We start from the raw sequence: 27,917 nt of genomic DNA, 5'->3' as shown, positions 1-27,917 counted from the left end.
TTAAGTTTGATTTCTATTTTTTAAATAGTGTAAATTGCGTTCTAACTATTAAAAAATTGTCTTAATTAGATTCAAGCAAATTATGAATGTCGTTAATTGCGTGTTATTAGTTTTTGTTTTTTTTTTTAATTTTTTAAAATTTGTTTTAAATATTTTTGTGGATATCTAACTCAGAACCACTAACTATAACTTTTTCCTAACCTAATTTGCTACGACCTATCTCCTCAACCTTATACACTTGGGACTTTTGAAAACCAATGCAACAATCTTTCAAAACCTCTAATCCTATGGGTACAACAAATAACATAAACTATATAAATCAACTTGAATTTGTTTAATTTGGAAACGAAAATAGTCCGGTATAAATTTCAAATATTAAAATTTGGGTTGGGCTGAATTGGTCTTGTTAGACTCGAATCCAGCCTAATTTAGTTATGTCTAATCTTATATGATACACAATTTATTTAAAGATGTTAATAAATAAAAAAATTAACTTAAAAATATAAGTTTTGTCGAAGATCAAAATGGAAAAAATGTTTAACACAAAAAGGTATGAAAAATTGATGGGAAAAAACTAAAAGAAATACATATTGTAATCTATAACTATTGAAATGTCACTTAAAAAATAAACAATCACTTAATAAATTTCAATAATTAGTAAAATTTCGAAATATAAATTTTATTATATATAGATTAACATGCGAGTATAAAATATATTTACACTCGTTATTCATATATATTTGTTTATAATATTGTACCAATTTTTTTTTGATATATATATATATATATATATATATTTCAAATTTTTAAATACATATATTTCATGTAAATGTTTATATTTTCTATAAATAAATAAAATCGGAATGAGAGATGAGAGAGGTGTTGAGAGAAGCATGGCTTGCATGTGGTAGTTATTTATTATTTATTTAAATAATATTATTATGATTATTATTAAGATTATGATGACACATGTTAATAAGTAGAGAGTTTTGTGGGTTTTGGCGGTTAGGGTTTAAAAAAGTGAGAAAAGAAAGGTTTGAGGCCATGTCGTTCGTTAGTTAGCTTCACAGCTCGCTGGCTTGGTTTCTTGGTACTCTGTCCGCCTCTCACACTCTTGCCATTGTAAAACTCTTTGCCCTTCCTCTCGTCCCATCTTCGTTCATTAAGGTTTCGTTGTTTTGCACTCTTAATCGGTGATTCGTCCTCATTCTATTTGATTATTACATTGTGCTTAGCTTGACCTTTGCTTCCAGTGGTTTCTATCCACAGCTATTTGCTTTTATTCAATCAACCAAACTTCTTTTTTACCTACAAATTAATTGTTGTGGACTGTGGTTGTTTTTTGTTCTGTATTTTACTGTTTGATTTTATTGCTGAAAATATTCAATGTTTGATTACCATGTTCTTTTTGAGTATGCAATGCAATATTATATATTCTTCATTTTTGTTTCCACATCATTGTGCTAGACTGTTCATGGCTTATCATAGAAGTTAAAGGCATTTAGGTATGGTTCAAATTTTTACTAATTTTGTCATTCTTTTTGATCAAGATCATCTCTAGGGGAATGGGGTACACTGGATACAAAGTAAGACGTAATTGAGATGAAGTTGCTCGTGTTCAAGAGCGTAGTATCTGTGATGATGGATAGAAAATGATTAATGAAGGGATAATAGGATTGATGAAATAGTGTTGTTTACTATCATGCACTGTAACCATGGAGGGAGTTTGTTATAGCAACTTACACAGGATAGCTGTTCAGACACCAAGCAGTTATTTTGGATAAATTGACTGGGGCATTTCTCTTAATTTTACTGGCTATTTATATAAAGATGGATACATAATTCAGACAAAGTTGGTGTAGTTTGATAAACTGAACTCATGTAATTATGGACACGGTTTACATTTCTGTTAATTTTAGTGGCCATCTTATAAAAGGGAAGAGTTAATTCAGACAAAGTTGTTTTAGTTGGAGAAATTGAGCTCATGCCATTGATTTACTAGGCTAATCTATTTGCAAGGCAAAATAATCCATAAAAGTATGCTGATGACTACTTGCAGTATTATTCTGTTCCAACAACCTTGAACCCATGTGTTTGCATTAGAATCGAGACATTGAATAACTTGCACAGGATAGCTATTCAGACACCAAGCAGTTATTTTGGATAAGTTGACTGGGGTATAAACAATGATAATTCTGTAATACATATTCTGATATCTATGTACTTCCATAGTTACCAAGCTGAGTTTGCTTTGTTGTTGAACCTTAGGACTCTGAATTTTAACAGGGATGGACATCTTTTTTCGACTTCATCAAAGTTTATCCCTGAATTTAATTGTATTGCCATCCTGCATTTCCTTTTCTGCTTCATACTAAATAGTACCAAAATTCGTATTCTATAATTGTAATATTTTGGCTTCCTGTATGTACACTGTTGGTTATAAAATGACACATCTAGGTAAGCGCCAAGCATTTTGGTTCCACTTGATTCTTTCTCTGAACTTTTAAATGGTAATGCTAGTACAAATATTGGATTCTTAATTTCTGGGATTATTTATGTGAAAGAATTGCTTTTAATGTTTTGTAATGCAGGAATGCAGCTGATTGAGTTTACGGAAGCTGTGAGGGACCGATAGAGTTTAACAGAGAGCTGCACGATGGGTCATTTGGGTGTTTCTCACCGAGTCATGTTCATTGCTCATCATGAGGAAAATGGAAGCAAACTTTCTTCCAGTATTCCTACGGTGGAGGAATCAAATGATAAAGAAAATATCACGAAAGGTGAACCTATCTTCATGCCAAAATTTAAAAAAAGAAAACGCCTTAGCCTAAATCGTCTAAGAGAGATTAAAGCGGATATGTGTGCCAGTACAAGGGAAAGTAGCAGCGTCATGCCTGAAACAAAGAAGAGTGAAAACAGAGATAGGTGGTCAACTAAGAGGTAAATAATTTATGATATCCTTTCTGTTTACACTCTTTAAAAATATATTAAGACTAGACCGTAATGTAATGTAGGTATACGTTGGCTGAGCAAAGCATGTGGGAGGTCTTAAAAGGTGAAGGTGCAACGTTTGAAAGTCCAATTACCCGACCTGCATTAAGAATGGCCGTCCGTAAACACATCGGTGATACTGGACTATTAGACCACTTACTGAAGCACATTGATGGTAGATTGGCACCTGGAGGCACTGAGCGGTTCCGACGGCGTTTCAACACCAAAGGAATCATGGAGTATTGGTCCGAGAGTGCTAATTTGGATGAAATTCGCCAGGAGACTGGAATGCAAGACCCTTATCGGATACAACCGTCTAAATTAAGGGCAGGAAGTGTTCCTATGCAGAATATGGATTCTGTTGATGAACTGAAAATGCTCAAAATAGAAATGGCCCAGATGAAGAGGTATTGAACTTGGAAACTCAAATTTCATAAATAATTCTGTATGATTACTGTTAAATGTTCGATTTTAAGATGTTAGTTTGCATAGCAGGGACATGCAGGAGCTCATTGCAAAAAAGAAAGAAAAAAGGGAAAGGTGTTTGATGGAGGTAAATAAGTTCATAATTCAGTGGTCTGTTCTCTCAAATAGAACTTTATGAACTTTTATTTCGTTATCTCTTGACAGGAGACACAGAAAAGTTTTGTGAATTGGAAAGCCATGACTGAGAAGCGTGTAACTGAGATTTTTACTTTTTTGAAGGGTGTGCAGGTATCTAAGCAGCTTATTTCCACACTTCCCACTATTTTAGATTATAGGTCTTGTTTGGCAGTGTCTTTTTTTGAAGAAAAGGTTCACTTCCTTAAATAAAATATACATTTAAGAGATTTCTAAAGATAGTAGCTTCTGAAAGTGAGCTATATAGGTAAGCGCTTTTTATGTCTTAAAACAAACTAGGCCTTAATGGGATTCAGTTTATGTTGAATGAAGACATATTCATGTATAAGCGCTTTTTATATGATTTACTGTAGCTTTACATACTGACAGGGTATTAATGAAGACATGTTGATTTGGAAAACTAAAGTTGAGCAACAGCTAATGGAAATAGACAATAAATTGAGTGATGTGCGACCATTGAGAGAACTCACCACTTCAAATTATCTTCCGGTAAGCTGGGAGGATTGGCTAGAAAGCACCAACCTAGACATTGTTCATGGAAACGAATTTTCACCATGGTTTGGGAATCCTGAGCTGCTTGATGTTCCACAAGAGATTGTACTTCAAGAGCCGAACTCTACCCTACCAATTCAGCTGCAAAGTGAAGAACAGACTAACATGAAGAGGTATTATAATTAAAATTATATTCTTTAAAGCCATTCCATGCATCCTTCCACGGAAACAAATGACAAAGGGGGGAAAATGTTGGTTTTCTTCTTTCAGTGGTTCCCTTATTTTACCAACTTTTGATTACAGCAATTTGCATGATTTGGTGCCAAAGAAGCTCGGTGAAGATCAACCTAATGTGATCCCTGATTCTTCTGTGGCTGTTAATTCTAAGTCAGACCTTGACAATTCGTTGATATTGTATAAGGTGATGTTGATAGTGTTACTATTTTCTCAATTTTTATAATTTCAGTTTAATATTTATTTTATAATATTTATCTCGCAGGAAATGTTCTTGGAATTATTTACATGGAGGGATAAAATGGACCAGCAGTTATTGGAAATATCAAATACTGTATATGGCATGCTGACAACCGAATAGACGGTACATGAAATCAAAGTATGGAGCCTAATTTGAGGATTCTAATTTTTAACCATTTTCTTTTGTTACTCTCAGAGTGTAGGGTTTAGATACTGTACAGCTTTAACAGTCTAATGGTGAAGTATAATCCTTTTTCCCACCACAAATAGAAGCTTCACACCTACAGTAAGCTGCAAATTGTTGATACTTTCCCCTGGCCTTTCACAGTACAGTCAATCAGTTTATTCACGCTTCAAAGTTCACTACTAGGTCTTTATCGGTAGGACTGTTATTTCAAATGACAGTTTTTTTAGTTTTGTTAAGTAAATTAAGCTCCTCTCGGTAGCTCTTCTGGTAGGCTTTAATTTAACTTTTTTTGACTCGAGTACCCATGAAAACATGTACTAAACCTTATTTGAGGATAAATTGCTATATGTAGGATTTCTGCAGTATAGTTCATCTGATATGCTGGATTATATAATTATATAACCAATTCTCCCTTTTGTTTTTTCCGTAACAATTCTGCTGTTTGTTAGTAACTTAGTTGGACACATTGTAGCTGGTGGTAATTAATGGCTTACAATCATTTTGTTAAAATCAAACAAATAATATATGAACCACCAGTGTAAGTTTTTAGATAGTGTTGTTCAATAACAAATTAACATTTATTTCTAATATTTCCTTCCCACAATAAATTTATATGCTTATTCTAGTGTAGGTCTGTTAAACTTTGTTTCATTATGAAAATTTATCTTTTTGGACCCTGTTGGTCCCTCCCTGTCAATTTTTTGTTGTTGATTTGAGTAAGAATGTTGTTGTTGATTCTTCTTCAAGAACCTGTTTAACCATTAGAACATAGAGATTGGTTGGTTCAGATTTTAATTTGGCTTATTTTCTTCCTGCATCACTATTATTGTGTTAAAGAAAAAATTCTTTATATATTTCCTTTGTTTCAAACAAAAAAAAATTCCAAAATCATGTTTTAAAAGTTCTATTCCAAAAATTTCATTATAAATATTCTATTATGTAACATGGTTTTTTTTTTCTCCGATTTAAAAATTAAGTGTGTGTTTGGTTTTCAGTCTAGGAATTCAAAAATTGAGGTTTATTTTGCATTGAAAGTTATAAATAAATTTTTGACAAATTTTTGTTATGTTTTATTGAGTTCAAAACTTATTCTGCTCAAAAAGCAAAACCATTAAATTTTTTCATTGAATAAGATTTTTAATTTTATTTAATTAAACTTAATTTTTTTAATTGTAATCCAAAAATATCCTAAGTGTTCATACCTTATTTTCCTGAGACATTTGCTTAATACTTTTTAATTTGCTATTTTTCTTTCACATTTTTCTATTGAACTAAATCTGACAATCGATTCTTATTAAACTCCCACTTGATATGATTTTAGTATTACTACTAATTATTTTAGCGTTATAGATCGAGTTTTTGTATAAAATAATAAATAAATGTAAAAATTGAAAGTTATTCAAGGATCTAGCTTGTTTGGATGATGAGAAATTAAGAGAGAATGGAAGGAATTAATATTATTTAGTACAGTAGAAATAATATAAAAATATTTTTAAAAGTAATTAGATTTATTAATACATTTTTTACCTCTTTGTCTATCACCTCTTATCATTAATATATCTTTAGGTCTATCTTTGATTCCAATCAAGCATCTTTAATTTTTACTTTTATTTTTCACATGTTTTCTATTCTATTATAACTATTATCCACTTTATCTTTTTCCTTTTTATCAACAAAATCTCAATAAAATTTTAGAAATCATTAGATTAAAAGAAAACTTTTAACTAATTTTAACAAAAAAGTGTTATATAATGATGAGATTCACAATAACATGAATAAAAAGTGAAACAATGATGGTGTGCATGTATACCTCCTTAAAAGCATAAGTTTCATGTGACATCTTTATATTTTATTTCGTTGTTCTCTTCTCCTATTTCATCTTTATATATTTTACTACTCAATTATAACATTATCATTCCTCAGACTTTGTGTTTCTCTGTCGTGGTACAGAGTTTATTTTTTATGTTCCCAAATAATTCTTCAAACCTATTTCATGTTTTTGAAAGCACCAAATCCTTTTTTTTAATAACTTAATTATCCTTAAGTCTCGTTTTTCAAGGATGGATCATTCACAAATTGTCATTGTTTGTTATTAATTTATATTATTATTATCCTGTTATGAGGACACCACCCTATGGAGGCAGGTGCACTCACGTGCATAGAAAAAAAAAATAGAAACAAAAATTCCCATGGTATTTTGAATATTTAATTTGTAAATAGGCTAGTTGGGGAACATAAGTAAAAGAAGTTGTTTATGTGATGATTTTGTTTGAAATTTTGAGCATAAGAATAACGTGGAGATAATGGAAGTGAGTTAACAATTCAACAAAACATTTTCTTTGAGAAAACTCTCAATTGTATACGTTACAAGACTTTTGTCCTAACTTTGATTCGTTGATTCAGTCACACATGTGATCGATTGCAATTTCCCTTTCAACTTCATCTCATTTTAATTTTGCAGAATTTTTTTTCTTAAAATTGATGTTTATTTCACTGTTCACCTACTCAACTAAAATAATATATGAAATCTTCAAGTGTTATCCAAGTCAAACAATCCAAGAAATATTCTAAACCAACTTCACCATCTTCTCACTTCTGAGAAGACATTTCTCAGATCCAGTTGGGTACATTACATAATATAATTATTTTATTATTTATTAATTTTTTATTGATATACATCAAATAAAATATTAAAATAATTTTATCTTTTGAATGAAGTAAAATTTTATTAAAATTATCTGGTCAAAATTTATTTAATATCATAATTAATACCAAACTTGAATAATTACTACTAAATTTAATAAAATTTAATACTAAAACTCATACAATAAAATAAAATAATAATACTAACAGACGTTATAAATAAAATAAATTATTTTAGCCAACGTCTCGATTTTCGATGCTGAATTAATACTAAAGTTGAATAATTAATACTAAATTTAATAAACTTTAATACCGAAACTCATACAATAAAATAAATTAACAATACCAACAGAAACTCGTTCTAAATAAAATAAATTATTTTAACCAAAGTCTCGATTTTCGATGCTGAAATCTGAGCACTCAGGAATTGTTGTTTGTTTTTGTGAGGTTCTATGTTTCTTATCTCTCAGGTCATTCCACTGAAGGATCAAGCAATGTTCTATAAGATAAGTGGTAAGGGTTAAAAGTTAGTATATTAATAAAGAATATTTTTTAATATACTAGAAATGAAAATTAAATAACTGCCGAAAACATAATATCAATAAAAAGTGTGATGTATGTAACATCCCATTTAATAGTCTTTCACACTATCAAACAAAACATTAGCTCGTGATCAATCGCGCAGCTCTATATGAGGCTCGTACTGCGGAGCAAGCGAAGAATAAGGGCGCGCGTTAGCACTCCTGCAAGAAAACGGCCTTACTCAACAAGCGCACCTTTATTAGTAAGTTGTTTCCACTCATTGAAGATTCTATCTACAAAAGAAGGTTAACGGGGGATACTAAAGTTGCTCTCACTGACACCATCTACGAGAAGGTGAGGAGGTCGTCTTTCTTTTCTTTCCGGCCGCCATACGGTTCGCCTTAAAGCCGGAGAAAGGGAGGAGCAGTTATCTATGTAATTACGGTAGCAGATAGTGGAGTTAGCAGTTATATATATATATATATATATATATATATATATATATATATATATATATATATATATATATATATATATATATATATATATATATATAGTATAAGTGTTTGGTACAGTCATCTAAAACTATAAGAAGGGCCTAACAACTTGCCAAACTAAGACTCCTCAAAAACCTGGTTCAAAACTACTACAGCTATAAGTAAGAGAGGTCAGTTCCTGCTCTGAAGGGGGGCATCATCATCTGGGCTAGGCTCTGCTCACACCAACAATAGGCGATCATAGCAAAGGAGAAACCGCGAGCGCAAAACCACATGAACAAAAGAAAGGGTAAGCTAACTGAAAGAAAAGAAAGATAATGCAGAACATCATGTACATCACTCACAACACATAGATTAGTAATTAAAATTCTAGACTCGATATCCGGATTGTGTAAGCGACATTGGAGCTCTTGGTGGCTTGCACCTGCAACGGTTCCCAGACTCTGCAGAGTCTGGACACAAGGGGTTATCACCCGACCGTTCCCAGGGTAAGTCCCCTTCGCGTCTAGGACTAGATCAATCCAAAGACTAGGACCTCCTGCTACTCCTCACGACATAATCCATTCTACTCTATCTGAGCGTGAATGATTATTGGAGTTTCAGAATACCAACCAAATATGGATTCCACACGTCCTTACACTCTAACGACTCACATGAACTTCCCTTGAAATTCCATTACAACCATCACATTAAGTACTCATACTCTTCAAATCTCATCACACAATACAATAAGTAATGACTTATTAAACATGTGAAAGCTTCCTCGCATAGAATCATGGCAAAACATGTCATTTTTCCCTTAAAACAGAAGTTGAGGTACTCTACTGCAGTGAATCTCGCTTAAGCTAGGCAATCTAGCCCAGGCGAGATATCCATCTCGCTTAGGCGAGGCTACCTCGCCTAGGCGAGACATCAAACAGTGGCAAACATTAAAACTGAGCGAACTCTCGCTCAGGCTAAACTGGCTCGCTTAAACGAGAGTGTGTCTCGCTTAAGCGACTCCAGCTCGCCTAGGCGAGATTTCGCTTAGTAGCAGAGGGGGTCTTCCTGATATTCTCGCTCAGGTGAGAACAGCCCGCCTAGGCGAAAATAACAGATCATCCCACTATTTTTACATGCAAGAACGAATTTTCAAGACAAACATGATCATACACGCGCACAAACATTTCCAGAAATCAATTCAACACACCAATCTCATACAAAACATAATTTATAGCTCAAATGGACAAAATATCGGTTAGCTTTCCCTTTACCTTAAAAAAAACACCACAAGCAAGGCTCTAACACAAGGGCACCTCAAGTCCTCAACCTAAGGGGCTGAAATTCATAACTCAGGGTGAGTTTAAGACCTTAATTCGGTTTGGTAAGCATAAAATCCAAAAATCCCAGAATTGAAGAGAATTGGGAGGAACTGAATTTGTCTTACCGGAAGGGGAGATGGCTCAGCTTGAGGAGAAGTTCCTCTCCTGGTTCCGGGTTCCAGCAGCTGCAACAGAGTGGAAGTGATCAGAAGAGAGAATGGTTTGCTTCAGAGGGAGGTTGTGAGAGGGTTTAGAGAGAAGGAATACAGGGAGTGGAGTGTTTTCTGTGGTAGAAGAGAGTGTGGGGAGAGGGGTAGTTAGTGGGTTCTAACAATGTATCTTTTTAAGATTTATTATAACTATTTTATTCATTTAATATACTATTTTGTGATTGTGCCAATAGATATATTAAAGTGAGGTTGCCAAACACATATTTTAATAAGTAGGATGATACTCATTTTTATTTAAATATATCAGTTTGATATCTGTTTTGAAAAATGCGTCAATTTAGTCCTAATTTTTTAAAAAGTGTTTTAATCATTGTCTTAATTAGACCTTTTTCAGACAAAAATTACTAAAGTCGTTAACTTAATTCATGACTTTTACCACTAAACTTTGATATAAATATAAATATTTAATTTTGTAAGACATTTTAAATGTCAATATCGGTAATGTTCTTAATATTCTTTTGTTGAAAAAAACTTAATTGAGACATCTTTTAAAAAATTGGGACTCAATTGACACATTTTTAATAGCGGGTATGAAACTGACACATCTAAATAAAAGTGGGTACCATCCGACTAATTAAGTATATGTTTTAAAAACAAATTTAACGAAAATAAATCTAACAAATTGTTAGAGTACTACAAAGATTTGGATCATAATTTGGTTGATTCTAGCTCATGGCATTAGTCACAACATGTCGAAGATAAAAAACTAAAGCTTATGTGTCAAAGTCACTAATTAATCAAATTTATTTAAAAATGGAGTTATACCAATATTAAATGGATTGTGAAATGATTAATCGGTAAGACAAGTCTTTAATATAGATGAGAAATTCTCTCACAAGGAATAAATATTTTTGGTTACTTAGAAATAAATATTTTTGGTTACTTAGGTTTTACAAACTTCTAATTTAGACCACATTTGTGGGGTGCCCATATTAAAACTGGACAATACGATTATGACTTGATAGAAAATATAAGAATTGTGTGAAATGAGAACACTAACCATAAATATCATCAATTAATTGTAGTGAAGTTAGTGACAAGGGAGCCACTAAAAATGTTAATTTAAATGGAAACAAAAAGGAAAATAAAAAACATGAAATAAGAATAACAACGACATCCCATAAGTAAAAAGAATACCCATTCAATGAGTTTACATGGTTATTTCGGCAAGTTTAAAGTTCTCCGATAAGATTTGGTTTGTACACATCATTGATTAATTAAGTTATATAAAATCAGAAGAAATATTGTGTTATGAACAACTTCGAACAACTTAATAATAATAGTACTTAAGTGGTTATCTTTGATCAAAGGATAAGGTTTAAATATCTCTTATAGCTTTCATTTTTTTTTTCTCTTATCAGTCAACTCTTTGTACTTTTTAGACTTCTTCAGAACTCATTTCCGCAGCCAGTGTTAGTGTCTCTTCCAGATCAATTTTTTATCATGTTTTTTTTTTTTTAAGTAAGTTTTGTCACTTCTAAAACAAGTGATAGTGACTAAAATATGACTATATTCTTATTTATTTGAAAGCATTTTAAGAAAATGAGGCACGTAAAGAGAAAATCCAATACATAGTGTGAAATATTTCACAATTTATAAAGCAGATAAAGAGTACCTGAAAAAAAAAATAGCAACATATTTTCTTAAAACACATTTGCTATTATTCAGTGAGCACAACTTTTATAAAGATTAAAATAAAATAAAGGTATATGGTTTATTTATTTGACAAGTGGTGCAGATGTCTGCGGATATAATTGGGGAAAAGCATCATCAGATATTTAATAATCTCACAGCACAACACAAAACAACACAACTTGTGTCCGCAATTCAATGTTCCGCAATTCATTCATTCAACTCATTCAATTCAAACTTCAAAGCAAAACTCCCATAGTTCTTACAAAAAGCACAAATTTTCACACACCTTCTTTCTTCTTCCCCTAAATTTTTTCCATTTCCGCTCCCAAATCAAATCACCATGGCATCTTCCAAGGAGAGAGAACACAATACAGCATGCCCAAGAGCACGCTCTCACTTGTAACTCGTAGCCACCACCACAGCACCTGAAAAACAAAAACTTTCCTTTCTGTTCCAAACTTAACGCACTGCACTGCCGTTGACTACTTTAAAGGTTTGTTTTTTGGGTGACCCGACAGAGAACAATGGCGGCGAAATCGAGTTCGAGTTCGACAAACGTGACGGTGAAAGCAGCGTGGGTTCTGCCGCACCGGACGCAGAACATCCGGGAGGTGTACGAGGTGGGTAGGAAACTGGGGCAGGGGCAGTTCGGGACGACGTTCCTGTGCACGCACCGGACGACTGGGGGAAAGTTCGCGTGCAAGTCGATTCCGAAGCGGAAGCTTCTGTGCAAGGAGGATTACGAGGACGTGTGGCGGGAGATTCAGATTATGCACCACTTGTCGGAGCACGCCAACGTGGTTCGCATCGAGGGTGCGTACGAGGACTCTTCCGCCGTGCACCTCGTGATGGAGCTCTGCGAGGGTGGCGAGCTCTTCGACCGGATCGTCCAGAAGGGCCACTACAGTGAGAGACAGGCGGCGAGGTTGATAAAGACCATTGTTGAGGTTGTCGAGGCTTGTCACTCGCTTGGAGTCATGCACAGGGACCTCAAGCCCGAGAACTTTCTCTTTGATACTGTTGACGAGGATGCCAAGCTAAAAGCTACCGACTTCGGGTTGTCCGTTTTTTACAAGCCTGGTGGGTTTTGGATTCAATCGGAGTGTGCGCTTGTTCTTACAATCTTCAATTTGGTTACTTTGTTGATGTGATGCGATGTGAGAGTGTTGGCGCTTTCTTTCCTTTTTAAGTTTTTTGGTTGCTAAATTTGGGAAGTGCGTCAGTCGGGGAGATTGATGATCTGATTGAAGCTGGATGATTGATGGATTCCTTACTCCAAGTTGTCTCTTGGGTTGGGTTTTCAGTGTTCTGTGTTTATGGAAGAACATATGTTAGAGAATGTCCTGAGAAATTAGTTTCTAACTCTAGCTCAGAGATAACCAGAGTTCACCTCAAAAAAGCTGTCAACTTTTTTTTGGTGGAATGGTGTTCTGTTTTTTAATTTGGTGAGAAAGGGGTCTGATTATATTCTGGATTCGTTGGTTATACTTCAAACTAGTGTTTACAATCTTGAATTTGCTTTCTCTAATGTGTGAGAGTGTGAATGGTTTCTTGTCATTGCTTAGTGTTTTGGTTTCTAGAAGTGGGGTGGGGAGATTGTTGCTGTGATTGGAGGTGGATTGATGAATTCCTTATTCCAAGCTTATTTATTTATCTCTTGGGTTGTTAGTGTTCAGGATTTGATTCTTGGTAGAGTATTTGTTATGAAAGGTTGGTCTTTTAAATGAGTTTTATTGATAAATTAATATCTGGATTCACTCCAATAAAAATTTCACTGTTTTTATTTCTTTAATGAAATTGGGTGATTATTTATAGAAAATGGTGAAAAAGGGGTTTGGTTATATTGTAGGTATGATTGTGTCATTTGGATGCGTGATTGTGGAATTGATTATGATCTGGTGGTTGCTGATAGGATGAAATTAAAGAAGCTACGGGGTGTGGGGAATAGTTGTGGTTGCTTGTGGTCTGTGTTTGTTTTTGAAATGTGATCAATTAGAGATGAGAATGTTGCCTTTCCCTTTTCAACGAGGGGGTTCACAAGTGGTTTTCCATGGTGGAACCTTGAAGAATATAGTCCACTGATGTCGTGTTTAATGTAGACATTCCTACATTATGGTCCTCCTTTTTCAAGACGTCAATTAAATTGAATAAGGAACCTTATTGTGTGAGAAATCCCTGTGGGCACTGAAGAATGAACTGAATAATTGACTCAGTTTTTTCCTTGCAACAACCTGTTTCATCTTTGTGCATATTATGGATGGAGAAAAGTATTTGTCAGTAAAACTATACTAAGTAGAAGTTTTGCAGTCTCATCTTACAGTTAAAATTCATGTTTTGTTCCTTTCTTCGTTGTTAGATATAAACTGCAAATGCTTATAAACTGAGATCCTTTTTCAGGTGAATCATTTTGTGACGTTGTCGGGAGCCCATACTATGTTGCACCAGAGGTCTTGCGCAAGCTCTATGGGCCTGAATCAGATGTGTGGAGTGCAGGGGTTATTCTGTACATTTTGTTAAGTGGGGTGCCACCATTTTGGGCTGGTAACTACTAGCAATTTATATGTTAAACTAATAATTGGGGATCTTATCATATTTGTGTTTTCTTCATTGATGATACTGATCTGCAAGTTGTTACTTTCAGAAACTGAACCCGGGATCTTCAAACAGATTTTATTGGGAAAACTTGATTTTCAATCTGAGCCTTGGCCTAGCATTTCAGACAGTGCCAAGGATCTAATTCGGAAAATGCTTGATCAAAATCCAAAAACCAGGCTTACAGCACATGAAGTACTCCGTAAGTTGCTAAAACTTCTTGTTGAGCAAATAACATTATTAAGTTTACAACGTTACTACATAAATTCTGAGAATGTCCTAAGAGCTGTAAGATGTCTTTCTGTGTCAGGTCACCCATGGATTGTTGATGACAGCATTGCACCGGATAAACCTCTAGATTCTGCAGTTTTATCACGCCTGAAACAGTTCTCTGCAATGAATAAACTGAAAAAGATGGCATTGCGGGTAAGGCTTCTTTAGAACTTTTTGCTGGCTAGAGAATTTGTGTTTGTCCAAATTACGATATTTTACATTTTTTGTATTGAGGGGAAGAGGGATAAAAGATAATGAAGCAATGATTTGATTTTTATGTAAGATGTTACAATGTATTGATGTTATTTAATAATGTGTTTATAAAACCTAGTGTACTTACTAACCCTTATTTATACTAATCATAACCTTATTAATTACAACAACAAATCATAACCAGATAAGGAAACATGGTAACTGATCTAAGATATAATTATGACATAAGACAACTACATTTAGAAGATAATCCAACATATGATGAGATCTTTTTGGTTATTTCCACATATTCTAATATATGCTGAGCATGGATGAACAAGTTTGCTTTCGAGAGTACTCACTTCTCTGTCTTCCTGTTACAATGAAAAGTTACCATATGCATATATAATATAAATTTCAGCTAACCAGATTGTAATTGTTTCAACATCCATTGGAAAGCCATTTTTTTTCGTAGTTACTCAATTTCTTGTGCATTCTTCTTAACAAGACCCAGAAAAGCTGCTCGGTAGTAAAGTTTATTACAAAGCATGGTGGTGAAATTAGTTGATAATGTAAATATTTAAACTGACAGTGTCAAAAAAGGTATTTTTAATATATTTTTATTGGGAAATTAAGAAGAAAAAAAACTGTATCATTAATGACTCTTACTTTGTCTTAAAAAAAGTAAATAAATAAAGATGAACTCTCACTCTTGATCACCCTTACCCTCAAAGCAAGGCCAAGGGTATTGGAGCCGGAAAAAGCTACATGGTTGGAATCAAATCAAACAATTGGATTATGTCCCAATGGATTTCTCAACAGCTATCATTGGTTAGATACACTTCATAGATATGGTGGCTTCTTTTTACTTGTATTTTGATTCTGGTTATACACGCTCTTTTGGATTCTGTTTCTTAATTTCAGTTCTCTGTTTGGACTTATGAGTTATATATTGTTTTATTGAATGTGGATCTTGAGGCAGCCTCATCCTTATTCTTACATGATTTTCATATCTATGAGCCTTAAAATTGGAAGACAAGGTTCAGTTCTGAAGGAACTTGAACCATTCTTTGCTGGAAGTTTTGGCTTTGCTTCAAGTAGGAAATACCAAGGTTGGAAAGCTAACATAAGTAGATATTGAAAGAAGGTTATTTGCATTCCATCTTAAAAAATGTGATATTTTTCCATAATTGGTATTCTTAGTTTTCCATTAAATTAAGACAAATCGGCAAAAAGGAAACACTATGCCATTATATTATCTGTTGTTAGTAAAACATGAAGTCAAAAGTGATCCACTTTTTTTTATTCGTTCTGCATGCCATCTTAATACCACAACATTTATGGTTTTTTGCTTGCTTAATCCTAGGTTATTGCCGAGAGGCTGTCTGAAGAAGAAATTGGTGGCCTGAAAGAGTTATTCAAGATGATTGACACCGACAACAGTGGATCCATAACGTTTGATGAGTTAAAAGACGGCTTGAAGCGAGTAGGATCTGAACTCATGGAGTCTGAAATCAAGGATCTTATGGATGCTGTAAGATTTTTTGATGAATGCTAATAACAGAAACATTTCTCAACATATGGCATGTTTGGATACAAGTTAAAAGTGGTTTGGATACAAAGCTCTAAAAAACACTTTTAGTTTTGTATCCAAATAGACTCATACTGTGATGAAGTGAAATGATTGTGTGTTGACCTAAATAGGATGTGACCTCACTAAGGGTCACAGGAATTTAATCAAACATAAAGGGTGCTAGTTTGAAATGTGTCTGTTACTATCAATTTCTAGTCCATTTTTCATGCTGCTTTGCCTTTAATTCTGACACTAGATCTTGTAACATGGCATGGAACAGGCAGATATTGATAAAAGTGGAACAATTGATTATGGTGAATTCATTGCCGCCACTGTTCATTTAAACAAGCTGGAGAGAGAGGAAAACCTGGTGTCAGCCTTCTCCTATTTTGACAAGGATGGTAGTGGTTACATAACCCTTGATGAGATACAACAAGCTTGTAAGGACTTTGGTTTAGATGATGTTCACATTGATGACATGATCAAGGAAATTGACCAAGACAATGTAAGTACTGTTCCATTTCTTGTATTGTGTCTGTCGGTACCAAGTTGTTTGTTGGGGTATTAATGGCGGATCTGTGGTGCAGGATGGGCAAATAGATTATGGGGAATTCACTGCCATGATGAGAAAGGGCAATGGAGGAATTGGAAGAAGAACTATGAGAAAAACACTGAATTTAAGAGATGCTTTTGGGTTAGTAGACAATGGGTCCAATCAAGTTATTGAGGGCTACTTTAAGTAACTTCTTGGAGACAAAATTCACAAAAAAAATAAGTTTTTACCTTGTTTGTAGCTTCTTGACCAAATTTTGCTTATCTATTAAAAGACCCATCTTTTCTTGAAATTTTTTTCATCTTCACCATTTTTTTTTAATTTTTTCACTGTTAATCAGCAACCTCAATTATGGTTGATTCTGTGGTAGTTGTTATGCATTCATTACTGAGATTATTAAAACGTTGAAAAATTATGGTGCCTTTTTTTTCTACAAGATATCATGTCATTGGCCCATTACCTTATCTTAGGACCTCGAAAGGGCATTTTCATGCTATTTTCTTATCTTGTAGATAGTTATAATGTATGGGTTTTCCAGATACATTAAAAACCTTCTTGTTTGGAACAATTTATTGAAAAAAATATATTTTAGATTTATTACTTTTAAAAGGTTATTTAATAGAAAATGTTCCATATAAAATTTAACAGAAGATTTTTTTCTTGTCATTGTCTAACATATATTGATATAACATATATTGATATTAAATGCTACATTAAAAGTGTATTAAAACTAAAATTGTTTTAAGATTATTACTGAAAAAAAAATGCTCATGTGGAGAAAAATAAGAATCCGTCATTTTCCACTATTTACTCTTTTTGAGCTTAAGGAAAGGGATTGGTAGAATCATTTATCATCTTTTTCATAACAGTAGCAGTTATCATGAATTATGTGTCACATGAAAGAAGAAAATGACGCACAAATGTCGTGGCACGTGGGGCACCCATTTTTCCTATTTTCCTCCCAAACATAAACATAAATTAAAGAAATTTAAATCTCCATACTTGTTCTCATGAAAGCAACAACTGAAAAAATAAGATATTTTGACATTGTAAAGACGAAAGAAATATACCTTTGAATTTTATAATAACTCTAGTTGAATATGTTAAAGGATGTTATTATTCTATTGATTGATATGTTAAGATAGGAAATACTACAAAACTAATTTTATCTTTTATATGTAAATAAATTGTTATTTTTTAACTACGGAATATGATATTAGTTTTGAAACTAAAAAGACTCAAAATATTAGGAATATGATATATAATATTGAATTTCAAGAAGTTCAAGAGGATGTTGAAAAGGAAAAAGAAATACCCACACCACAAGGACAAGTAATTTTTTGATACAATAAAATAAATTAAAGCAAATTAGGTCTATAGAAAAATGGTAAAAAGAATTAGAAATTATTTTTTTACACAAAGAATATCCACTAATTGAATGTAATGATGCTCACTAGTGGTCTAGAAACATAGGATCTTCATTATCTTTTTGTAGTTATTGTATTGAATTGTTCTTATCGACAAATCCTTCTTTCACTTGAAATTAAATGTAATTTGTTAAACTTTTGTAACATTTGATTACATATATTTCTTGTAATTTATTTATTTTTCTTTATACTTGAAATGACAAAATATTTTATGATCATTTTAAACTACACAACCACCACTAAATTATATCATTTAGTGTACAAATGTATCTAGATAATGAAATTTCATCAATATCTACTGGTCCCTGTATAATACAACTTCCTTGTTTACTATCACTGATACTTCACTGCTTCAAAACCCTAACTAGAACACATACACTATAGCATATGTATTCCACAATTATTACTACTATTAAGAAGTGCCAGTTATCACCCCATTCAAAGAAAAAGATTCTAATAATAACAATCGATCAAGTATAAATTGTCGGTTCTATGTAGCAGTGAGGTCATTGTGGTTCAACAATTATTACTAGTGGACAAATCTCCAGAGGAATACTCAAGATATATTACAAGGACATGCACACTGTTCAGGCTATAACAAAGTGAATTTTACTTTATTACTAATAGATGATACAAGATTTTTAACACATCGTACATAAAATTAAATATTAATAGATGATTAAATAGTAGTCTCAAGTGACACACAAAAGTCAACAAACAATGTTAAAAAAATTTTGATATTATTTTAAGAAATAGATTTTAAACCTAACTAAATTCTATAAAAATTATATTATAAGATAAAGGATACACTCCCTTACTTATATACCGTAAATCTAATGTAATATTATCTACCTTATATTCATTCGGTCGGTCGATATGAAATATTTTACGATCAAAATATAATATGGCAAATGGAGTTTTCCGATATGAAAATGAATAAAGAATTTGAACACAAGAAAAAAAGTACATCAAAAAGATGATAACATGTTGATTGAAGATGAAGTTAATCATAAAAAGTAAACTCAGCAGAACCAACCTTGTAGGTCACTTCACCCTCACTGGTATTTATTCTTGTGATGGACAAGAATTTGGCTATAGCTGAATCAATAAAAGGAGAGAAACATAAAGCATATTCCAAAAGTGATTTGTTTTCAAAGTGGTGTGCTAGGAGTTGATAAATCAATAACCATAAAAGGAAAAACAAAGATTTATGAGGTTCCAAGTGCTAGCTGATACTCCAAGTCGGGTGATGAATGTTTAGAATATGCAAAGAAAATATATCCTCCATGCAGATTCCGATAGAGCTTATAAGTGTCTGGAAAGAGAATAAGTAATGATAAAGAAAATTTTCACTATGTAAATATGGGAAATATGGGAAGAACAACTTATCATCATTACTAAAAATTCTTATATTATATAAATTTTTTCTTTTTATAAATTTGTTTAAAAAATTTGTAAAAAAAGCTTTTTCTTTCTATTTTGTTTAAAAATTTTAATTGACAGATAATTTTTTTTGGATAATTATTTCCTACAAAATTATAAAATTCATAAGTATTTTCTACAAAATTTGCTATGAAAAATGATTTATACAAAATATTTTGCAAAAAAATTTGACAGCAATTTTTTACAAATTTTTTTTCATAACAAAATTTATAAATATTTTCTAGGCTTAAATACCTTTTTGGTCCTCATTTTCGTAGTGTTTGTTGCGGATGGTCCTCATTTTGACATAATGTTTAAAATGGTCATCATTTTGACCGAATGTTTAGAATGATCCTCATTTTCGCAATTCGTGTTTTATTTTGTCCTTTTTGGTAACGTCATTTAAATCATTAACGAAGCATTGTATAGGTGGCACAGTTTGTATTAGAGTGTGTTACGTGTACTGTACAGGTGGCTAGTTAACGTTAATTTTTAAATTTAGGAGAAATTCTACAATTAGGGAAATTTCTTCATCTTCGTCTTTCTTGAGCTCAGATTTGTAGAGGAAACAGCTAATACTTGTCATTTCATCATTGGATTGCAGTTGCACTCTTCATTTCAATTTTTCAGTTAATCATCATCAACGAGGTAAGTGGGTTTAGGGTTTTCTGGGTTATGTTTGCTCGTGGGTTAGAGTTTTCGTAATTCTATTTTTGGGTTTGTTTGTCTTTCGATTGTTGTGATGTTCTGCATGGTTTTTAAATTACTTCCATGATTTTGTGTAGTTTGTGTCTGTAGGTGGACTTCACTGGGTATTATTTTAGTTGGTTTGTTTGTCGGTTGTCGATGTTGGTGTAATGGTCCCCAATATTTTATTTTTAATTGATTGTAGCAGTGGTCCCTCATTGCATTAAAGTAGGCTTAATAATACATCTTTTTTATCTATTTAATTTACTTTAGGGCAATGAGTGATGATAGGTTCGATGTTATTGTCTACCACGGTGGTGAAGTAGAGGCCCATGAAGAGGCTGTTGAAGTAGAGATTGGGGATGCTAGTGGTCTGAATAGTGATGTTGAAGTGGAAGGTGAAATTGAAGTGGAAACTATGCCTGAAAGTGATGATTCTAGCAGAGGTAAATTTGAAAATAAAACACGTCATTTAATCGAGTTATCTGATGATGAATGGCATTCAGAAGAATTACTTAGTGGGCCAGATAGCGAGAGTGAAACAACTGGGAATGAAGAAAAAAATGATGAAAGGACAGGATGTGGTCCATTCCAGACATTTGTAATGCCAAAAAGTATGGCAGATTACAAATGGGAAGTAGGAACTGTTTTTCTAAACAACAACCACTTCAAGGATGCCATTAGGGCTTATGCTATTCATGCAAGGAGAAATTTGAAATTCTTGAAAAATGATAGTAAGCGAGTTAGGGTTGGTTGTTTGGGTGCACAAAATAAATGTCAATGGTCCGCATATTGTTCCTATGTTCGTAGCCGTAAGATTTGGCAATTAAGGAAACTACTTGATGTTCATTCACCTTGGACCAAACTCTAATAGAGAATCCAAAGCTAAAGATAAATGACGTAAGACAAAGGGCTTTAAGAAAATGGAATACACATGTGTCAATATCAACAACTCGTAAAGCAAAGGCAATGACTGCAAATATAGTAGATGAGTCATTTAAAGAGCGAGCAATATAAAAGAATCTATGACTATGCACATGAATTACTAAAATGTAATCCTGGATCAACTATAAAAATTAAAGTGAAAAATGATAATGATGAAGCAATTTTTCAGAGGTTTTACTCCTGTTTAAAAGCATGTAAAGATTCCTTTGTCTTCTGTAGACCCATCATAGGTTTTGATGATGTTTTTTAAAAGGAAAATACGGAGGTGAGTTGTTGATTTTTGTGGGTAGAGATGCTAATGATTAGTTACTGTCCTTAGCGTATGCTGTTGTGGAAGTTGAAAATAAAGAAACTTGGACATGGTTATTGGAATTGCTTATTGGTGATCTTGGAGGTATTGACGTGTGTGGGACAATGACCTCTATGTCTGACCAACAAAAGGTATGTTTAATATATGTTCAATTTATTAATTTTTGTTTAATGTTGTAAGTACTAATAATCTTATCATTGCACAGGGATTAGTACCTGCCATTCAGGACCTATTACCCACTGTTGAGCACAAGTTTTGCATGAGGCATCTGTATGCAAATTTCAGAAAAAGATTCTTTGACCAAAAATTAAAGTTACTCATGTGGAAGGCTGCTAGGAGCACACACCCAACAGTTTGGGAAAGAGTGATATTAACAATTAAAGAGTTAAATATTGATGCTTACAGATACCTTATTGTTATACCTCCAAAGTATCTTTACTGTACAAATACCTGATTTCTGTACAAATACCTTATTTTTGTACAAATACCTGATTTTTGTACAAATACCTGATTTCTGTACAAATACATGATATCAATACTAACGCTATTATTTATGCAGGTTCTGGTCCAAGTCTAGATTTAGTGGTCGAGCCATATGCGACACAATTGTCAACAATATGAGTGGAGCTTTTAATAGTGTCATAGTGGATGCAAGAGGCAAACCCATAATCACCATGCTCAAGGAAATCAGAGTTTATTTAATGGAAAGGTGGGTCACCAAGAGAAAAAAGGTTACAACTTTTGAAGGAAACATTTGTCCCAAGGTCCTTGACAGACTACATAAGGAAAAGGAGTTAACCAAATATTGGATCCCAAAGTTAGGTTTTTGTCTTTTTTTAACACAGTCAACTTATTCGTGTATTGATATGTGTAATGATATTTGCAGTTGGTCAGGAGAAAAGCTATTTGAAGTGAGGCACTTATCCATGGTTGGAGATAAGTACACAGTGAATGTGGATGCTCAACATTGCAGCTGTAGGAAATGGCTTCTGACTGCTATCCCTTGCTGCCATGCTATTGCAGCAATGAATTTCATCAATGTCAATGCTAAGGACTTCATACCAATCTGTTTCAGGAGATCCACCTATGAAGAAATATATCAATCCATCATCTTTCCAATCAATGGTGAAGTCTTATGGGAAAGAACTCCCTACCCTGACGTCCATCCATCACATAAGAGGATCTTACCAGTAAGACCCAAGAAAAAAAGAAGGTTGGAAGAGTGGGAGTTGAGAAAGGATAACACACAAATCAACAAAGGAGGTCATAGAAAAAAATGTAGCATATGCCGTCAGATTGGACATAACAGGAACAAATTCCCAGATAAGCTTGTGGATGAGCAGACAGCAACACCTGCTGAGACTGCACCAGATGCCCAAACTGCTGAGAATGCACCAACTGCCGAGAATACACCAACTACTGAAACTCAAACAACTCAACCACCAAGGAATGAAGTAGAGAGTCAAGCAACACAACTACCAACACTAGAAGAGCCATCTCAGCAGTTTAGGATGAAATTACAGATTAGGAGGAGACCATGATAGCAGCTACAAACGTCTTAGTTATTTTTTAGAATTTCTGATGTAGAATTCATTATTGATGTACTGCATTTTGACTTTCCTTAAACTTCGTTCAGTTTCACTCTTGCCAAACATTGATGTAGTGCATTTTGATGAGGATGAATTAACGTTATGAATTTAACTTCTTCCAGACTTATATCAATTTAATTTTTCTCAAACTTAGATCAATATCACTTACTTCAATGTTCAGATTAAGATGTCATTTTGAACATGTTGGGACTAATATCAACATAATCAAACTAATTCATTTCTTCATTTAAGAATAGTACAAAATAGATTTTAAAAGATTACACACAATAACAGTACGAATAATACAATAACAACACAAGTGAACCCTATTACTAATTGCAGCATCTTTTCAGCAACCTTCAATGACTTCTCCAAATCATTAATCTGCCTCATTTGTGTCATGATGATGACATCCTTTTCATCAACACCACCATTTGAAAAAGTTGCAACCCACATTATTGGAACCACCACTCTGTAAATCAATAAACCAAAAGTTAAAACATATTTATTATTAACACAAAAATAAAAATAGATTGTACCCAAAATTTTCTACCAATATTCTTTGGAGTTCTTGTCATCCTCAAAGTTGCCATCTCTCCGCAATTACAAATCAGAGTTAATTCGTTTCTCGTTGAACCACCAATAGTGCACGAAGTGATACAACACAATTGTCTCCAACAATTACAGCCAGAGGTAAAGGAAGAAGATTGGGACCGTAACATACCTATATAATGAGATTGCAGGAAGAAGAAGATTGCAGCAACACCAATTGGGAATTGAGGAACAAGATTGCCAAAACTCACCAACTGCCCAAACATTCCCTACCAAAACCCTAGCTCAGTTATTTATCCTCAAATATCTAATTAAGCCACCTGTACAGTACACGTAACACACCCTAATACAAATCGTGCCACATGTACAATGTTCCGTTAATGATTTAAACGGTGTTACAGACAATGACCAAATAAAACACGAATTGCGAAAATGAGGATCATTTTAAACATTCTGTAAAAATGAAGACCATTTTAAACATTCTGTGAAAATGAGGACCATCCGCAACAAACACTACGAAAATGAGGACCAAAAAGTATTTAAGCCTATTTTCTAAAAAGAAAATTCAAAGTAAAACTGATATGAAATATGAGTTTTTTTAGTAGTGGATGGAGTATAAATCACGAAATATTTATATAAATAATATACATAAAGATTAAGTTGAGTAAAATTGGTGATTTTAAAAATTTAAATGAATTTTTAATAATTTTAAAATTGGGTTAACCTCTCTTTACCGGTCTAGAATCCATATCTTTAGTTATTAATTTCAGTAATACTAATAGTTACTTTTTAGTAACTATTTTTTTATGTATTTTTTTATTGTTTTTCTCTTTTAAAATCAATTAATCTTACTTTACTAATTTGACCGACTATCTAGACAATAAATTACCCACCATAAAAATATAAAAAATAGTAAAATTTATTTATTTTTATAACTGTTTTCTATGGATACATTTTTATAGTTTTACTAATTAACTTTAAATAGTAAATTGATATAAATATTTAATTTTCATCATTATGTATCATAAGAAAAAAAAACTACCATAGGTCGCGAAAATTATAAAAACCAAAAAAAAGGTAACGAATATAAAATTATATATTTGAAAAAATAAATAATCTATGATGGTCATGTAATTTTTTTAATCTAATCTTATAATCCACGGGCTAAATGGATTGAATCGAATACATAGTTGAACAAACTTTCATGTTATCTAGTTTTAATACGTTTCTTTTTACATCTTTTTTTTTATTACCTTCAATCTATTTTGAAATAACTTTTTTAAATCTTAGAAAGTCTATTTCAAAATAAATGAGATTCCATCCAAAAAATTATGAAGTATAGGAAGTTTAACAGCCCCAACTTAATATGCTTGATTTAAATGAACTGGATGGAATCAATTAAATATAAATCATATGAATTAAAAAGCATAATTTTGATTAAAAATTATATGAATTAAATATTGGTATCTGGTAATGATGGTGAAGATAACAGAGTAGAATGTGAGAATGGTCAAAATTCTAGTTTCTCACATGGTTTAGCAGAGGCCAGAGGAAACAAAATAAGTAATTCTGGGTCACTGTAACCTGGTTTTGCACGTGGTGATGGATGCAAATAAAATCTCCTTTCTCTGATAGCTTTCTCTTCTTCTTCTGTGTTCAATTCATGCATCACCGACTCTTGTTTCTTTTCATTCTCCATAATGCTCAAATGGGAGAACAAGGTCGAAGGGGTGGTGGGGCTATGAAGAAGGCTTGAACTTCCTGATCCAGGACTCGGAGGAAAGCTACAACTTTTTGATGACTTAGAGGGTGAAGAACATGCACCTGTTTTGAAATGCAAAATGGGTTTCACAATCTCAAGCTTTGGCTTCATGGATTTCCTTCTCTCATGGAGTTTTGAGGTTGTCCTTTTCATGGTCGAAACCTTTGCAGACTCTCCTACTTTTGGTTCCGATGGACCTGTCAAACGTTGTACCACTTCCCTGAATGCATCTGAGTTTGTCTGAACAAAGGTGGTCAGTGGCCTGCAATCTGATGCTGCACCATGGATCGTTGCCTTCTCCATTCTCATCACTACACTTTCACAATGAGAACAATTACAATCACTTAGCATATTATCATGTATATGCACTTTTCACTGCGTTGTTACGTGTGGTATATGTATATATGATTTGAGATCCAGGGATAGACAGTGTGAAAATATGCAGAGTTAAATAATTGATGATTCGTGATGACCCACATCTCCTTGGAGAATGAGAAAACCAAATGTTTTGTGTTCTGTCCAAAGCATGTCATATCAAATAATTCTGGGAATGGGATAAGGTTAACGAGTTAAAGAAGGTTTCCTAGGAGCTGTGTCCATAAACACGGGACATGTATGTGAAACTCCACAACATACAAATGTCCCTCAATAATGTTCTAGGTGGAGGGTTGGCATTTATCGAATCAACCCTCAAAACCATGCTGAACTGTGTTTTTCTTATAATAGGATGTGGATCAGATTTTGCACCTCATAACACTATTAAGGTCTTAGAATTGGACTTGCCTGTTTTTTTTCTTTTACTCTAACGTGACATTTTTTACCTTCAAACAGGTAACTCACAAATAATGTTCTTTTGAGGTTTTCTATATGGATCCAGCTTGAAAAAAGGCATTCCATAAAACTTCAAGAAACTATCTATACAAAAATGAAAGAATGACACCGATTGAAACTCTTAAGAGTTATAACAATTAACAGAGGTTTCATGAATAAAACAAGACATGTCAAACTTGAAATCATAAGAAGATGTTGTGGCCTACCTAAGGTAAGAAAAACGATGGTGTTGCGTTGTTGTTGTGTCTGAATGTGCAGAGAAGAGAATGAGTTGAGAGAGAAAGGAAAAGGAAGAGGAAGAATAAAAAGTGTGGAAGAGAGGGGAAATGGAAGTGAGTGTAGTTAAAGATTTCTGGTACAAAGGTTGGAAAAGAGTTGAGACAGAGAATCTCTGACCTCAGAAAAGTAGTCATAGTATTAGCTTTGCCACATCAACTACCTGTTGTAAAGGGCAATCTACCCTATCACTTTCCTTCTAGTTACTGCCAAAAATGGATTATCTTAACTCAAATTCGAAGAAAAAACAATGATTCTTAAGAGAGACAACTTGAGTATTTTTACCTTTTTTAAGATACCTGTCGTATACCATCATCTGTCCACAACCATTTCTTTTCTCATCTTTCTTATCTGCCAAATTCTTCTTAAATTGGTTACAACCTACCAAATCACAACTACGTTAAAATGAAACTATGAAACAATAAATACAATTTCTTGCTGTAATTTGAAAATGCCATCACATTATATTTCTTACACGAGGAACTTGCTTCTCTAGGGAAAAACACAACAACAAACATAAATATTAACTGGTGAAAGAAAAAAAATACAATATTTATTACATTGTTGAATACAATACAACCTTTAGAAGATCTTCATTAATAGGTACTGAATCAACAATATGAGAGCATGAAAATCTTAAATTTTTTGGGTTTTTCTTATTTATATATACTACTTAACTTTCCTTTATATATAATGTAAGACTTTTGATTTCCATCACAAAAGCCATTGATAACCTAAGTGGTGTATTCCACTTCATCTAAATTTGGTGTTATACATAAAATCAGTCACATGAAGAAGTTGATATTGCACAATCACATATATATAGATACATTCATATTTTATTGTACATTTAAAACATTTTAAAGATATTCTATTTTCATTTTTTTAAATTATAATAGATTGAGATCAATATACATAATTGTTTAATTTTTTTATTTTTTTAATTTGACATTTGTGTATTTTTTTTTCTTAACCTTTTTTATATATTATTTTCTTATTCTAGTTACAATAAATTATACATTTTTAACTTAACTCTTCGTAATTTTTATTTCTGATTTTAAAAATTAAATTAACATATTTTGGTTTGATTCATATTTTTTCTGATTATACAATGTTTATTCAATTAAATTAAATAATTGAATTGATTAATCGTTGGAACTTAAATATGAAGTTAGAGCATCATCTTTCATTTTTCAATCCCTCTCATTTTTTTAATCTGATTGTTTTCTCTAATTCTGTTTTAATTTTCAAATTAATTTGTAAAGAAAAAATATTAAAGATTATATATAGTAAATATATACCATTTTGACCTAAGTGTGTTCTGTGTTAGAGAAAATTTA

At 32.7% G+C, this 27,917-nt stretch overlaps 3 protein-coding genes and 1 long non-coding RNA gene across 13 annotated transcripts; 2 read left to right on the top strand and 2 right to left on the bottom strand.

Annotated features, from left to right (window-relative positions):
• Window positions 1–1,010: 1,010 nt before the first annotated feature.
• On the top strand, window positions 1,011–5,097 carry LOC114179898 (protein DYAD-like). Of its 5 annotated transcripts, XM_028066391.1 has the most exons (9): window positions 1,011–1,122; window positions 2,592–2,940; window positions 3,015–3,398; window positions 3,487–3,544; window positions 3,622–3,705; window positions 3,982–4,277; window positions 4,408–4,525; window positions 4,604–4,702; window positions 4,775–5,097. In XM_028066391.1, the coding sequence occupies exons 2-8, from the start codon at window positions 2,657–2,659 to the stop codon at window positions 4,697–4,699; spliced, it is 1,320 nt and encodes a 439-aa protein (XP_027922192.1). In that variant the 5' UTR covers window positions 1,011–1,122; window positions 2,592–2,656; the 3' UTR covers window positions 4,700–4,702; window positions 4,775–5,097. The 5 variants fall into 5 exon arrangements, with proteins under 5 accessions (XP_027922192.1, XP_027922189.1, XP_027922190.1 ...); XM_028066388.1 differs by having other exon boundaries at window positions 4,604–5,097; XM_028066389.1 differs by having other exon boundaries at window positions 1,011–1,167; window positions 4,604–5,097.
• A 3,437-nt stretch (window positions 5,098–8,534) lies between these two features.
• Window positions 8,535–9,960, bottom strand: LOC114176499. Its single transcript, XR_003603009.1, has 3 exons — window positions 9,854–9,960; window positions 9,681–9,744; window positions 8,535–8,642 (listed from the first exon to the last, which is right to left on the bottom strand). It is a non-coding gene; the product is annotated as an uncharacterized LOC114176499 (long non-coding RNA).
• Window positions 9,961–11,736: 1,776 nt separating this feature from the next.
• LOC114177753 (calcium-dependent protein kinase SK5) lies at window positions 11,737–17,133 on the top strand. Of its 4 annotated transcripts, XR_003603201.1 has the most exons (9): window positions 11,738–12,673; window positions 13,991–14,134; window positions 14,235–14,387; window positions 14,496–14,611; window positions 15,389–15,481; window positions 15,633–15,762; window positions 16,017–16,184; window positions 16,504–16,728; window positions 16,811–17,068. XR_003603201.1 is itself a non-coding variant. In XM_028063259.1 (8 exons), the coding sequence occupies exons 1-8, from the start codon at window positions 12,118–12,120 to the stop codon at window positions 16,964–16,966; spliced, it is 1,611 nt and encodes a 536-aa protein (XP_027919060.1). In that variant the 5' UTR covers window positions 11,743–12,117; the 3' UTR covers window positions 16,967–17,133. The 4 variants fall into 4 exon arrangements, 3 of the variants coding, with proteins under 3 accessions (XP_027919062.1, XP_027919060.1, XP_027919061.1); XM_028063259.1 differs by lacking the exon at window positions 15,633–15,762 and having other exon boundaries at window positions 11,743–12,673; window positions 16,811–17,133; XM_028063261.1 differs by lacking the exons at window positions 16,504–16,728; window positions 16,811–17,068 and having other exon boundaries at window positions 11,737–12,673; window positions 15,633–15,797.
• Window positions 17,134–25,122: 7,989 nt separating this feature from the next.
• On the bottom strand, window positions 25,123–27,401 carry LOC114179411 (VQ motif-containing protein 31-like). Of its 3 annotated transcripts, XM_028065748.1 has the most exons (4): window positions 26,863–26,954; window positions 26,698–26,783; window positions 26,508–26,547; window positions 25,123–25,781 (listed from the first exon to the last, which is right to left on the bottom strand). In XM_028065748.1, the coding sequence occupies exon 4, from the start codon at window positions 25,777–25,779 to the stop codon at window positions 25,219–25,221; it is 561 nt and encodes a 186-aa protein (XP_027921549.1). In that variant the 5' UTR covers window positions 25,780–25,781; window positions 26,508–26,547; window positions 26,698–26,783; window positions 26,863–26,954; the 3' UTR covers window positions 25,123–25,218. The 3 variants fall into 3 exon arrangements, with proteins under 3 accessions (XP_027921549.1, XP_027921551.1, XP_027921548.1); XM_028065750.1 differs by lacking the exon at window positions 26,508–26,547; XM_028065747.1 differs by lacking the exons at window positions 26,508–26,547; window positions 26,698–26,783 and having other exon boundaries at window positions 26,863–27,401.
• Between the last annotated feature and the right edge of the window lie 516 nt (window positions 27,402–27,917).

The sequence above is a fragment of the Vigna unguiculata genome, chromosome 3, assembly GCF_004118075.2.
Source record: "Vigna unguiculata cultivar IT97K-499-35 chromosome 3, ASM411807v1, whole genome shotgun sequence".
Taxonomy (NCBI): domain Eukaryota; kingdom Viridiplantae; phylum Streptophyta; class Magnoliopsida; order Fabales; family Fabaceae; genus Vigna; species Vigna unguiculata.
The sequence above is the reverse complement of the archived record's forward strand: the minus strand, read 5'-3'. Positions and strand labels throughout refer to the sequence as shown.